The sequence below is a fragment of the Arvicola amphibius genome, chromosome 12 (genome assembly GCF_903992535.2).
Source record: "Arvicola amphibius chromosome 12, mArvAmp1.2, whole genome shotgun sequence".
NCBI lineage: Eukaryota > Metazoa > Chordata > Mammalia > Rodentia > Cricetidae > Arvicola > Arvicola amphibius.
In genome coordinates, this window is record NC_052058.2 from 68,707,044 (window position 1) to 68,722,373 (window position 15,330).

At 42.9% G+C, this 15,330-nt stretch overlaps 2 protein-coding genes across 2 annotated transcripts in view; one reads left to right on the forward strand and one right to left on the reverse strand.

Moving 5' to 3' along the window:
• Window positions 1–2,967: 2,967 nt before the first annotated feature.
• Arpc5 (actin related protein 2/3 complex subunit 5) lies at window positions 2,968–10,032 on the reverse strand. Its single transcript, XM_038350158.1, has 4 exons — window positions 9,740–10,032; window positions 7,732–7,804; window positions 5,385–5,561; window positions 2,968–4,319 (listed from the first exon to the last, which is right to left on the reverse strand). The coding sequence occupies exons 1-4, from the start codon at window positions 9,880–9,882 to the stop codon at window positions 4,257–4,259; spliced, it is 456 nt and encodes a 151-aa protein (XP_038206086.1). The 5' UTR covers window positions 9,883–10,032; the 3' UTR covers window positions 2,968–4,256.
• Window positions 10,033–10,363: 331 nt separating this feature from the next.
• Rgl1 (ral guanine nucleotide dissociation stimulator like 1) overlaps window positions 10,364–15,330 on the forward strand; it is a 248,957-nt gene continuing 243,990 nt past the window's right edge. Inside the window, exon 1 of the mRNA XM_038349180.2 lies at window positions 10,364–10,715. The gene's annotated coding sequence lies outside the window, so the exon portion shown is untranslated. The remainder of the gene's footprint in view (window positions 10,716–15,330) is intronic.

The window sequence follows — 15,330 nt, forward strand, 5'->3', positions numbered from 1 at the left end:
TCCCCACGTGGACAGCTTGGCAACTGCAGCAATGCAGGTCGAGTAACAGGGCCCCGTGTTAGCAGACTGATATATTTTCTGAGCTTCGGGTCTGGAGGCAGGTTCTCAGGACAGGGCAGGCTTTTCTTTTTCATCCTCCTGCAACTGAGATTCCGGCCTTGAAAATTAAAAGTCACACTACCACAAGCCAGGGATGTCTTCAGTGTCCTGCTGTATTTTATACATGGCATTATATTCATATAAAACCAGTGTTAACTCTGGATGACTTGGACGTATGCTGAACCACTACTGTCTCAGTAACAAGACACGAAGTCAGTACTAGGAGCCAGAATTGACCATTCAAACACATCAAGAATAACGAGTAAAAGCCACTTCCCAAAATTTGTTTATTCATTTGTGTATATGTGTACGTGTGTGCGGCTCACTGGCTCTCTGGAGTTGGCGTCATACGTGTTCTGTGGACTTCTGTTCCTGAGCACTTGGATCTGACTCCAGGCCTCCTGAGTGTGCAGTAAGCAAGAGGTAGGCGACCTAGCCACAGAGCCACCTCTGCAGCGCAGCGAGACTCATTTTTTAAGAACAGCTCTTTATTAATAATTTAAGATGCTTTTCTTACAAAATTTAATTTTCCCATTCTTTTTTACTGTTATAAAAGGCCCAAGATTAAATGACCAAATGTTTATTAGGCTAAAACCAAACTAGAAGCTATCTTCTGTAATTTCCTGTTTTGAATCCCTTAGGAGAGTTCCTTATGAAAGTACAATCTGTTTAGTAGTTTTCCCGGTCTAGAATTTTTTTTTTTTTTAAGATTTATTTATTATGTATACAGTGTTCTGCCTGCATGTACACCTGCAGGCCAGAAGAGGGCACTACATCTCACTACAGATGGTTGTGAGCCACCACATGGTTGCTGGGAATTGAACTCAGGACCTTTGGAAGAGCAGCCAGTGCTCTTAACCTCTGAGCCATCTCTCCAGCCCCCCGGTCTAGAATTTTACTTTGTTGAAATGTTAAAACTACAAGAGTGAACTACCCCTTTAAACATCTTCATTCTTCTGCTTATGTCACCTGGACCCTCTGTCCTTCCCATCCAAACTTAGTTTGGATTGATTTGACTCACTGGCCTTTGGCCCACTCGACTTTTGCTGTTCATCCAACATCAGCTGCAGTCATGTACTAAATGCAGGACATGGATTTTCAAGTACCCAAGACTGACTTCCCAGGAGAAAGAACCAAGACCCACATGATGTGACTGATTTGTATTGCTTGCACCTGTGCATCGATGTATTTCCAGACGTCATCAGTTTCACCCATGCACCAATGCATTTCCTGATGTCAGCAGTTTTCACCTGTGCACCAATGCATTTCCTGATGTCATCAGCAGTTTTCAACTGTGTACCGATGCATTTCCTGACGTCATCAGTTTTCACCTATGCGCTGATGCGTTTCCTGAAGTCATCAGCAGTTTTCACCCGTGCACCAATGCGTTTCCTGACATCATCAGCATACTCACTTATCACCATTTCCTAGGAACTAAACACCAAGCGTGTTTGCTAGGTGTCTCCCTTTTCGGTGTGTGGGGGTTGAGGTAAGACACGTGCCAGCCTCCAGCACTGGACTATCCGCTCTGCCCTGGATCTTCTAAACAGGTTCTTGCTAGCTAGCTCAGGCTCATAATCTGCCTGCCTCAGTCTGGTCTCCAGTCTTGAGACTTCCCACTGCTTGCTTGTTTGCCCCTTTTGAAAAAAAAAAAGCGAAAACAAGTCTGGTATGGGCACACCTAACACCAGGTAGAGGCTGACGCAGGATTGCTGGGTTAGAGGCCAGTCTGGACTAAAAATCGAGATCAATTCTCAAAAACAAGACAGGATCAAACCAAATCACACCTAACTGTTGAGATTCAAGAAGAGAAACAGGCCGAGATCTGCTTCTGTGCAGCTGGAAGACGGCTGAGGTAAAGGGCTCCTGCGACAAGCAGGGACCTAAGTTCAGACGGCTGGCACCCATTTCAGACACTGTGGTGTCTCATCTCAGCACTGAGGCAGGGCACAGGAGACCCCCAGGGACTCGCTGGCCAGTCAGCCAAGCACTGGCAAGCTCCAGGTTCACTGCTCGAACAGTAAGGCAGACAAATGAATGAAGAAGGCACTGACCCTCACCTCTGGCCTCCACATACACTGGCTCCCACATGGGAACCACTTGTGTGCAAAAGTACATTTATCTACTTTCCTGTCCACCAGGGGCGCTGTACCAGTTACTATGACCTAGACACGCTGTTGTTTATCTACTTTCCTGACCACCAGGGGCGCTGTGCCAGTTACTATGACCTAGACACGCTGTTGTTTATCTACTTTCCTGACCACCAGGGGCGCTGTGCCAGTTACTATGACCAGACACACTTGTTGAGCCCAGTGTCTCCAGTTCCTACACTGCACTGCTTGTCCATTCCTACTGTCTTCCCTTAGAGCTGACAAGCTGACAGGTTTTACCATCTCCACTCCTGTAACTATAAAACATGATGACATTTGCGTCACCCAGGATTTATGGCCCTGAAACAGGATGCAAATGCACACTCTTGTTTCTAAAGCAGTTGTGCTACACCTGCTTGACGACTTACACTATGCACTGCTTAGCCAGAGTAAAGCAGGAATTTAGCCAGGTGAGGCTGATAGGCAGAGCTGTTGAGAGGTGTGAGAAATAGTCTTGAGGCCTACAAGAGGAGCTTAGAAGCTGGGAGTGACTTTCGCAGCTGCACGAATCTGAGTCTCTAGGTCTTTGAGGTGTCCTGCTGGAACCCAGAGGGTTCCAGTCACATAAAGGGCTCAGCAGGGCTTGAACATTAGTGGCTCTTCTCCACCTGTTCCTAACAAGTGGCTTTATACATCCAACCATACAGACAGCAGCGGCACGGGACACCCTTCTCCTTATTAACTGGAGATTTACGAGTATTCAATTAAGAAAAAGAAATTATTCAACACTGACATTTTATTTTCTGAAGTTTATCATAATTTTACAAAACAGAATAAAACAAAAAAAAAGCAGGTATCAAAAACAGCAGTTTACAGAATTTCTGCACTGGTTCTCACCTCAGTCAGTGACTCTGGAACTGGCATCTTGTGTAAAGACTAGCCAGGCTGATTCCCTCTCGAACACGTGCATTCACGTGATTGCTCTTGGAACTACTTCATAATAGTAACTTTTTACAAGCACCAGTCATTTTTGAGAACCAATTTGGTTTGTCCAACAAAGTAAACACTTTTTTTTTTTTGTGTGTGGCATTTTTCTTTCTTAAAAAACACTGAGCTGAAACACAGACTATGTATTTGTTTGGATCAGAACCAAATTTTCTGAGCTCCCCATTACCTGAAGAACACTGAAGACATCACTGGGCATAGGAAACGACAGTGAATACCTGTGGAAATGTCTAAGGCAGCTACCTTGTTTCTGAAGAAAGTAGGGTTTCATCCAGAGGCTGATAGAGTTTGAATTACATCAGTTTCGATGTCCTTTCTCTGACTTGGGGTGGTTTCCCCAGACAGCCTTATTATCAGAAGGAAAATGTGATGCTTGTGCCGAAGAGTCGCTTATATTTTGTAAATACATTTATATAGAGCAAGACTGCTTGCTCTGGACCCTGGGTCACCACAAAGAGATTGAGAGGCCATGATAATCGGATGCTAACAGGAAGTAGCACACACGCTCACAGCATCATCTGGAGGGAAGCAGAAATAAAGCTGGAAACTGGCAGTGGGGCTGACCCACTACTTGCTCTGGAAACACAGTTTGCTTAAATAAGGGAAGTGTGGTCCAGTTCTGCAATGTTAATAGCTGCCAGTCTCTCATTTTTAAAAATAAAGATCACTTCCTGACTAGCATGAGTTAGGAAACTGGCCTCAAATTTGATCATATCTCTCAGTATTGGTTAAAAACAAAGTAAAACCCTTAAACCAGCCAAAAAGAGTTAAAAATTGCACAATCAAACTTGAATATAAATTACAGAATGGTATACATATTATTGACATGATTATGAAAGGATCAAACACCCCCATTAAAACAAAATTTTCTCCACATTATTTCAATTTTCATTAAGGAAACCGATATGTAATTTTCTTCTTTATAGATATGAAAAAGGAAGCAAGAAGGCAAAGCTGAGAGAAACAGATGCTACCCACAGGGCAGCGGTGCCATTTGGTTGTTTTGGTCTTTGTACCAGCAACTCCCACTGCTGTGAACGCCGTCCAGTTCCAGCTGGAGGATTACACAGTTTTTCTTGCAGTCAAAACACGAACGATGGACCCTACTCCTCCAGCAGCAAGTGCCTAAAACCAACCACACAGAAAGGGTCATAAAGGGCCAGCCAAGTCTCAGGTTAGGAGATTAGGCAAGATACTGAAAGCATTAATTTGTAAGCACTCCCTGAGCATCTGCTATGTCCCAGGCAGTGCTCAGCATGAGACTAATAGCAGTCTTATTAGGACCTAGCGTTCCTGCCCTTGTGAACTTACTTCCAAATATACACTAGTCACTATTCCAGCACACTGCATCTAAATAATGCTTGAAGATGTCTGCAGCACATCGCTCCTGACTAAAACAGCTGTTCAAAGATAAAGCCAGGCACTCTCCATCCCCCACCCTTACCACGGGTAGGTTAGGAAGAACCTTATGTAGGGACAGGTCATCCCAACCTCCTTTTAGTCTGCAGATTTCCCCTAAGGTAAGAAGATATTACTTAAGAGCTGAGAATCTCTAGCTTTGAACCTTTTAATCTGAATAACCGAGAGTCATGATTAAATATTAGCAATTAGGAATTCTGGTTCACTTACACTGAAAAAAAATATTTTGACTACCATTGTGTATTGCGAGGATATCAAACATCCTTTGGTCTAGTGACTTTCTATTCCTTTGAGCTTGTCTATCTCAGATTATTTCATATAAGTAGAAATGCCAAATATTTGCGTCTGGTTCCACTTAGTAAAACATCTTCTGGGTCCATCTACATTGTAGCATGTATTAAACTCTATTCCTTTTCATGGATGAATAACATCCACTCTTTGTGTACTGCACATAGATCCTTTCATTTTTGGTTATTTCTATTGTTTGCTCAGTGTGAATGGATTTTTGATTTCCATGATTTTCTTTTGAAAATTTTCTTGGAATCCATACAGGTACATAATCTTGTATGTACTAAACATGCAAACAAATATGCAGTGCAAATCAGAATCTCTTAGGACCAAGGCTGGTAAGCAAACGTGAACCTTTCATTTTCATGCATTTAATTTGTAAGAATAAAGACATACAATCAAGTCTTGTTTTTTAGGTGGTAAGAGCTATTACCTTCTACTTTAAAAGGAACGAGTTATAAGGACCTGCAGTTTGTCACTTACCTTTTCATGCCACTGTAGCAACATAGCACTGCTATTGTCTGATGGGCTCTCAAAGCCTTTATAAATATACTTCATTAGCAGGTCCACACCATTCTTGTCCAGAGACTGAACGGCCTTTTCAATATCATTAGCTTTAAAGGAGATGAGCACTTTCAAGACAATGCTGCCTGCCCGGTCCTGAGGGTAAATACATAACAAAACATTCAGACATGTATGCTAGGAACAAAATTTTAGAAACGCCACACTGGAGTGAAATCTGAAGGACGGCACGGAGGATGTGAAAAACGCCTTGGAAATATGGCCAGTGTTTAGACACAAGAAAGAACAGGCGCTGCAGCGTGGGCTTCAGAGTGCTCAGAATGTTCACACGATCAGAGGTGACAGAGCTGAGGGTGGGAGAAGCAGCAGAGGAAGGGAAGGAACACGCCGTGAGCGTGAGAGCCTGCAGGCCACACTGCAGTGGTGCTGGCTTTCACTCCGAAATAAGACAGAGTTTTAAGAGCAGAGACACAATCTGATTCTCATTTGAAGACTATTTCGGCATCTCTCCTGAGAACAGCAATGATGGCGGGGAGTGAAACAGAAGCCATTGGGACAATTCCAAGGACACAGGGTGGTTCTGGGTGCTATGATAGTAGAGGTGTAATAAGGGAACCCATTCTACTTGTTTTTGAGACAGGTCTTACTGTGTAGTTCTGGCTGTCCTGGAACTCATTATATAGACCAGGCTGGCCTTGAACACAGAGATTTGCCTGTCTCTGCCTCCCCAGTGCTGGGATTAAAAGCCTCTGGAACACAGTCTTAATTAGATCTAAAGGTAGAACTGGAATTTACTAACAGACTGATGGGAAAATTTAACAATTTATAACATTTAAATTTTACTTCTTGGTCTTAAAAAACTCGTAAACAAAAAAGGAAACTGATTTATACAATTGTGTCTTGTACTACCTTACAAAAGTGGTATTTTCTTAAAAGCTCCTGTTTGAAACTATTAAAAAACTCTTTTGAAGTTTCCTAGCTACAGACATTGGGTCCATTTATGCTCATCTCTAAACTTTCCCTGTGGAAAAGCCTGTTCCAGAAGCATCACCTAAGCAGATGACACAATCAATCCTTTTCAACAATTTATTTCTCCTTCTGTTCAGCACATAGTGGGATCTCCAGCATTCCAATGGACAAGACTTTACAGAAAATTTCTACCACCAATGTTATCTTCGTTTAAAGATTGCAATTTCCCTATTGAGGTCTAAAGCTATAACCTCCCACCCACAAGCTGTCATTAAAAAAACAAAAAAAAGCAACAACAAAAACATATTAAGGGATATAACAAAAATTTTAATGAGGTTCCTAACAACTTTTAAAAAGCAAAGAAAAATTTCCCCCATACAAAGCTTTGTTGCCTTGATAATTCCTATGTTTATCTATACTACTATTCCATTAACGTTCTTGAGGTCCTGGGATGTAGGCCTATGAACCACAGGGCTTTGGTTAGCCTGCACTTCAAACAATAAACAACAAAGTAGTTCTTTAGGAATCAGCAGAGGACAGATGCAGGGTGTAAGCTGCAAAGTTCTTCTAAGGGACTGGGCGATCCTTTGTGCAGCAAAAGTCTTAAAACTGTAGTTTTTGACCTAGTGTTTGTCTTCCGGGAATTTTACTGACAGAACTAAGTAAGATATATTTATCTGATTATTCATTTTAGCAGGACGAACTAGACAATCTAATATACAATAAAAGGAATTGGGGATATATAAAATGTTGCATAATGGTATATTGCAGTTAAAATGCTTTAGAAATAATCTTATTGCTAAGGAAAGAAATTTGCATATTGCTATATAGGTAACTGTAAGATTCTCTCTCTCTCTCTCTCATAAAGAATACAAACCCTTTTAGAAGCTCTTAAGTATAACAGGCAATAACTGACCCAAGTGACAGCATGGTGATCATCTTTTTATGTTCTCATGCCTTTGGTCTTCTATATTTAGTACTAATATAATTAACAGAACTATGTCTCCCTCCTTGAGTGGACTGTTCCACACAGCATTAGTTTAACTCTATAGTTCAGTGCTATTTTCATAGGCTGTTTTTACTTATCTAGAGTTTCCTCTTTGGAAACTGGCTGCGATGGCATATGCTTTTAATCCTAGTGGAGGCAGGATATCTCTGAGTTCCTGGCCAGCCAGGTTATATACCTAGACCCAATCTCAAAAACAACAAAAACAGGCAAACAAACAAAAAAAAACCCCAAAAAACTAAAACCAAAACTTATCGGTTGTTAAGTCTTGTGCCAAGATTTCGAGAAGAACAGTGGGGCAGCGCAGAGACTGAGGCTGTGGCTACAGCTCACCTTCACGGCCTGACTCTTCGTGTTGATAGGGGGGTTTTTCAGAGCTGCCTGCAGTGCGGCCGTCATGTTTCCTGTAATGACAGTTAAGGGGATAACAGCAAAGGGGACAGGTTCTTAAGACCTGACTTTCTGAATAGTAAAAAAAAATTACTGTGGCCATTATGTTTATTATTGTAGACTGCATTCGTTTATTTCTAATATGTCAACCAGAAGTTAAAAATCAATTAAGAGACTATAGGAATTTTTTTTTAAAGAAAAAATTATTTTGACCTTGGTCCTACCAAACAGATTACACTTTGCAGTGAAATACACACAATTGTCTGGATAGGTATACAAGAAACCTTAAAATATGCCATCAGAATTATAGGTCACCAATTGAAGCAGCCCATCAACAAAGTACACCATCTTGTTTGTGTGTGAGCCTTACCGGAAAGGAACCCTAAAGTTTATACTGAAGCCACACTGTATATCAACTGAAACGCTAGCTGATTACTCTGGCAATCAGAGTGGAACAGGCAATAGCTTAATATTGATGAGCAGGGCTAGGGAAGCTGTAATAAACCACACGACCTGTAGGTGGCAGCTTACTTTTCTCCCCACAGGTTATATGAACTGGGCTGGACCATCCATACCTATTCAGTCTCAAAGCACTAATGAGTTAGCAAGCATGGGAAACGGAAGGCCAATCAGACCGTCAGAACAGACAGTTATTTCCCTAAAAGGAAAACCACAGAATCACTTGTTTCTCCATCTGTACTCCCCAACCAGGGCTGTCTCTCCTAGTTATAATGAGAAACAGTATCTTCATATTTTAAGATGGACTGATGGAAAGGTAGATTCAGCTGATAATGGACACGGAAGTAGGAGTCACTAGAAATTACCTAAAATACATCACTAGTTTAATAAAATATCATCTATCCACCATAAAGATTTTTGTAAACAAAGAATAATGCTCACCATGTCTATGGAAAATTATCGACAGTTGGTGATAAACTACTGTGAGAGATGCATGGTTTCCTAAAGAACATTTTTTTTAAGAAAAAAAAAAAAAGCCCAAGTATTTAAATAATCAAATTAGGAGCAACTGATGTGAAAGTTGTGGCAATGAAAGTTAAACGTACACGGCGTACGTTTGCTCAATGCTGCAGTTACCACTAAATACTTGTCCACTTATTTAGTTCTTCATTATGTCTAGTAGAAAACCGATGAGGAGAGCGGTATGAACAGACTTAATGGATGTAATTTTTCTAAAGCTACAATTTGGGTCTTTGCAACATTTCTATTTTTCTAAAAGATCGATGCAAATGAATTTCAGGCTCATGAATATTCAGATATGCAAACCAAGGAATCAGGAACTGACAGCCATATTTTAACTAGGATGGAAACAATTTCAGAAAAACGATTTTGATTTATAGAACTGACTCATCCTCTGTTTTAGTCATTGGGGTTCATCCTAAATACTTCCAGGGATTCTCCACATGCATTCCCTATCCTTTCTCTACTGGCTTTTTCTTAGCAGGTAGAAGGCTCCAAGCTTTAACTGGGAATTCTGGAGACGGAAACTCCCTTCGTCCTATTAATGAATTATGTACAACCTTCCAAATCCTCTTCTCTAACAGTGATGATGATGAAGAGGCCCATGGGCTGAATGCACGGAGGGCCTCAATCTGTGAACCACTCCATCCCTCCCGGCTAGGAATTAACTATCTCACCGCTCGGCAAAACCACACCAACGACAGAAAAGCGGGACGGCCGTGTCCCCACCAGGCAGGAATTTCTGGAGCTCAGGTGCCCACTAGGGCGCCGGCCGGTCCCCGGCGAGGGCGCGGCCGCTGGGGCGGCGCACCTGAGGAATCCGGGCGCCCGCAAGTTCGCGAGCGCGGCCGCGGGGTGCAGGCGGCCTGCTGGCCCCGGGAGCTCCTGCCCTCCATCCCCACCCAGAGCCAGGCGCAGTCCGCCGCGTGGCACGCGTCCCCACGGCCCCCGAGCGCAGCGAGAACAAGGATATTGTCGCAGGCATGAGTCCACCTCGCCCTCGTCAGGCCCGGCTTGGCCATCGCCGCCGTCCTCCTCGTCCACGAACTTGTTCTCATCATACTCGTCCACGTCCACCTTCCGGAAGCGGGCCGACGACACCGTGTTCTTCGACATCCCGGATCGCGACGCGACACTGGCCTCCCCTTCGCGGTGCCTCTTCGCCTTTCGCCAGCCCAGCCCGGCGCTACTCACTTCCCTCTTCCGCTCTGGGGCGTCGCCGGCAGTCGCCACTAGCTCGCTTCTGGGCCTGCGCGCTAGCCGGGCGCCGCTTCCTTCTCAGCCGCCAGCTCCGCTTCAGCCCCCGCCCCGCCCCCGCATCCCCTGGGGAGCGCGCGTCGGCCCGGGAGCGCGCCGGACGCACTGCGCACGCGCGGACCCGCTGCAGGAAAGGGGCGGGGCCGGCGAAGGAGGCGGGGTGGTGGGCGGCTAGAAAGCGGGATGAGGCGGTGCGGAGACGCGATTGGCCGTCGGGGAGCCTCACGTGATACCCGGGAGGTTCCCATAGAAACGCTTTTCTGCGGTCCAGCCTTGCGGGGGGTCTTGGGTTGGAGGCGATGGGCACCTGGGGCGCGTGGCCTGGCCTGCTGCCGCCGCCGCCGCTGTCGGTGCCAGAGGCTCGTTGTTGGGGTCCGGTGTGAGGTCTGGGTGACTGGACTCGGGCGTGGGGTGGGATGGACTGGCTGCAGGATCTAGTCCCCCTGCAGTCAGCAGGAGTATGAGGCGAAGTGATGCCAGGCTGGGCGCCCAGCTCAGAACTAGTGACCGGAGCCCTCCCTTCGGACCGAGCGTCGCCAGAGACTGCGTTCCCGAGTTGAGAGCCTCTTCCCGGGTTTGGGATCCCGCTGCGCTGTCGGCGGGAGGTCCCCAAGGACGGAGTGGAGAGGTCACTTCTCACCTGTCAGTGCTGTGTGACTGCATCGCAGCCGGACCTGCAGAATCTGAACTCGGTATTCTCTCCATCCGGAGGGAGGGAAAGATGCTTGGGCCGGAGCTGGGATCGGGTGGCGAAATTGGGGCAAACTTGTAGCATTCTGTAGAATCAGTCATCACATCTTAAAATAAGTAGTTATTTGGAGCAAGAAGGCCAGAAGAGGGTGGGCGAGTTAGGCTCTTCAGTGCTGAGGGAAAACAACATGTACAAGGATTAATAGGAACTGGACTTTTAAGGTTGATATTTGTGGTTTAAGATTCCTGGGAGTCCGTCAATTTATTTTATTCTGTATCCCCATTTGAGAAATCAGAGCTTTTATTGAGGAGGCAGAGGCACTAAGATTAAGGAAATAATAGCTGTGCTTTGTGTATTATACTGTAGTACAAGTATTTACAGAATAAAATTAACTCGGACGTTTGTGCCCTGCTTGGATGCAGGTCTATCTGGTTTCATATATAACAGAAGGTTGGATACTTATTTTTAAAGTCATTTGCTGAAGTATAAGATCATTATTGTACGGTCCTGTTGAGTTCTACCCATCCCCCGTTTGCTGTGCTCTATTGAAAGGAGCAGTGGGTTTGGGATTAGAAAACAGTGGCTGAAGTCTCGACTTTCTGCCTCACAATCTGGGTGATTGAGGCACGTTGCTTAAAATTTGGAACCCTTGGATTTCTTTGCTTAAAATGGGGCTAATGTACACTTCCCAAGAAATATGCAGAAATGCTTCAAAAGGACTCTAAAATTCTGCATATATGTGCAATGAATCATTGGCTTTGTAGAACTAGCTTCATAAATTACCTGATGATAATATGTTGTGTTTTAGCTCACCGGTGAAGGGGATCCCAAGATTCTTAAGGGTAGAGTCTAATTTTTTTATGTATCTTTTTTCCTTTGAACAATAGTTAGTTATTCAGAAGGTAGTCAGTACATGCTTGATGAGTTAGTAAAATATAAAAGTCAATACAATTTGAGAGTCACAGTGACAATAGGGAATCAGTCAAAAGATCTCAGGATCAAACATTTGTTGAATATAGGTACACAGTGTTCATGTAGAGAGAGCACTGTAAGTGAAACCCATCCTTTTTCCTTGTGGAGAAGTAATGTGGCATCCCCCTCTATATCATTTGGTTGATAGAAGTGGCATTTCCTTGATTAACAGTCTCATTGTGAGCTCGTAAAAACTCTCATGTCTTACGACAGAAAAGGAAAGATTTCTACCTGCCAGAAATACTTATTTTTAAAGCATTTGCTGAAGTATAAGATCATTATTATGATGATGGCATTATGTAACTTAGAATAAAGATTTGTTTAAATTTTTTTGTTTCAATTGTGTAACTTGCTTAAAAGCTACACAATATGCTCTTTTAGATGTTAAATCTCTCTGTACTTTTTGTTCTTTTAAATCGAGATTTTCTTTGAAGAGAAAATTAAACATTAGATGCACTGTTGAGTGCAAATGGAAACAAAGATTTAAAAGCTAATACAGCCCTCATCTCAAGTCTTATTTTTTCCTATTGTCTTATTAGGGTAATTTTTTGTTCTCTTATTTTAGAACTGGGGCAGAATCCTGGGGTAGAAATCAACCTAATGGAACAGTGAGGAATAAAAACATCAGTTGTTCAAGGATGTAATTATCTTGATGGCTGAATTTTGGTCTGTGTGTGGATTGTGTTAAATCCGACAGTGTTTCTTTTTAAAATTGTTTGTTTTGTTTTCTGTTTTTTTAAAGTGTGTTTCATAATGAACAAAGTGCCTACGATGTCGTAGTCAACACTGCTAACTAGTCAATTAAAGATCTCACAAATTAATTACAAAATAACACTTAAAAATTGAGTAGTTTAGTTTACTTTCTTACTTCTCATTGGTTAATATTTGACTCTTTACAAGACATAAAGGAAATGTTTGTCTCTGAAGAAACTTGTTTTTAATTTATCTTAATTGGAAAAGGCACAGTATTTTACTTTCTTATAAATTCTAAATTTTTACTGTAACCTATGATACTTAATCATCTTAGGTAATTTTATTCTCTTTGGGTTTTTCAAATGATTGCTTTCCACTCATATAAAGGATTTGCTTGGCTTAAGATGTATTTATTATACAAATAACTAGGCTGTCCTCAACATTCAACGAGACTGAGTCTTAATCTTCTGAGGTTTACTGCTGCGTTTGTAACTTCTTATTTCTGTGATGTTGCAAAGATCCAAGGATCAGGGCCATGAGCTAGTGCATCTGGTAAGACCCTGCTGTGACAAGCTGAGTTCAGTCACTGGGACCCACACGGTGGCCCGAGAGGACCAACTAGAAAATGCTCGTGTGCACTGTGGCTTGTGTAGGTGTAAGTGTGTATGTGTGCGTGTATCCCCCACCCCCACGTGCGTTAAGAAGAAAAGGCCAAGGACCTGAAGTTGTCTTAGGAGGTCATTTTTAGATATCTTAAGTCAAGTACTCTACCTTCTCTGGGCTTTTTTCTCACAAACTCTTGCCACTATTTTTTTTTTTTTTAATTTCTTGGAGCCCTGGAGCACAACATTATTTTTTTTATTATTTGAAGTGAAAAATGAACATTTAAAGGAGGCTATAGCTCAGTGGTAGGGTTCTTACACCTACTTGGTATATATGATGCTTTGGGTGTAATCCCTAGTACCGCAAAATCCAAGTAAACTTGTTAATTGAATATGTCAAACTTGTACTACAAAATAAATTAATTTCAGTTCTGGTAATGATAGGTTAATATTATTGTTCTCAACATAACCACTACAGTATAAAGTTTATTTTAGCATGTTTTCCATATGCTATGCTGTAGTTTAATGCTCTTACTAATACACAAATCAGCTTGTATTGTGAGGAAACCATACCCCTCAAAATTCTAAGTGTTTTCTTAGTGATTAGTTCTAGTTTTACATGTTATGAGTATACAGTGAAGTACAGCAGGAACTTTAGTGATTTAATTGTGGAACCTTTATATATTAGTACATAAAAGATTTTAACTAATTACCAATCTGTACTCAGGTATGTGTGTATTCATGAGTATAGGGATGCTTGCATATGTGTGTACATGTGGAAGGTCAGAGGTCAATGTTGGGTGTCTTCCTCTATTCCTCTCCACTTGTTTTATTTATTCTTGAGACAAGGTCTTTTACGAGCTTGGAGCTCACCTATTCCACAAGACTATCTAGCCAGTAAATCACAGGGATTCTTTTGTCTCTGCCTCCCTGGAGCTGGGATTAATAGGCACATGCTTCTACCCCTAGCTTCTATGCGGGTGCTGGGGATCTAAATCCAGGTCCTCATGCTCGGGCAGCAAGCACTTCATCAACGGAACCATTTTCCCAGAAAGACCCTTGTCTTCCAGAGAAACAGCCTAGTTTCAAAAGGACAAACCTTGCTTTTTAAACATTGTAGTGAATGAGATATTAAGTATTTATGATGATATATGGATTTTAAAGTACTTTATTGGGGTTGGAGAGATGGTTGAGCAGTTAAGAGTATGCATTATTTTTGCAGAGGATCCAAGTTTGGTTCCCAGCTCTCACATCGGGCATCTCACACCCCACCAGCCCCAGGGTATTTGACTCCTCTTCTAGAATCACATGTGTTCATAGTCTCCTCCCATGCATATAAAGATGATCTAGTGTGGTGTCTGACTGAGATGGCATAGAGGTCAGCAGGCTATACAGTACATTTGATATCCACCCAAAGGGTGGGTTCTGTTAGTGGGAGCTAGAGAGGGAGAGTCTGGGATAAATATTTGGGGGGGGGGTACCGGGCAGTGGTGGCACACACCTTTAATCCCAGCACCACTTGGGAGGCAGAGACAGGTGTATCTCCGTGAGTTTGAGACCAATCTGGTTTACAGAGCGAGTTCCAGGACAGGCTCCCAAGCTACAGAGAAACCCTGTCTCAAAAATCCAAAATCAAATCAAATCAAATTAAACAAACAAACAAAAACATTCTGCGGGATTTGGTTGATGATTGCCTTTATAGCAAAAGGTGGGTGGGATCTGCTGCCAGAGAGAGCAAAAAGCCATTAGGTCATTAACAATATTCACTTCCAGCTTTCTGTGCCAGAAAACAGGTATTTTATGTTCACAGTGTCGCTAGTGATCTATGAGTGAAAAGACCTTTGTCCCTCAACATTCTTACTATTAACTATGTAACCAAGTATTAAAAAATCAATCCTTTTTTCTTTTAATCTGACTATCAAAAGTACTAGCAACATACCTTTATTAAAGAAAATAAATTCCAGGCTAGGGAGATAGCTCAGTCAGTAAAGCACTTGCCTTGCAAGCAAGAGGGGCGAGTTCAATACCCAGAACCCATGTAAAGATCTGGGCATAATAGAGTGTGCTTGTAAGTCCCCTGGGCTAGGGAGATGAGATAGGCAGATTGCTGGGGCTTGTGAGTCAGCCAGTGTAGCCAAATCCATGAGCACAAGCTAGTGAGAGGCCCTGTTCCCCTCATCTCACAGCGAAGGCAGGGCTAGAGAGATGGCTGAGAAGAGTGCTTATCTCTTTCTAGAAGACCTGACTTTGGTTCTGAGTGGGGTAGCTCAGAACCACTTGTAACTCTAGCTCCGGAGATCTGACCCCTCTGACCTCTCATGCCATCAGCACTCATGCATGTACCACACA

Coding starts and splice junctions, on each gene's coding strand:
- Arpc5 (XM_038350158.1), bottom strand. CDS start 9,882: ATGTCGAAGAACACGGTGTCGTCGGCCCGCTTCCGGAAGGTGGACGTG. Junction 5,562..7,731: donor CGAAGAGTCAGGCCGTGAAG/GTGAGCTGTAGC, acceptor ATTTACCCTCAG/GACCGGGCAGGCAGCATTGT. Junction 4,320..5,384: donor TGCTACAGTGGCATGAAAAG/GTAAGTGACAAA, acceptor GGTTGGTTTTAG/GCACTTGCTGCTGGAGGAGT.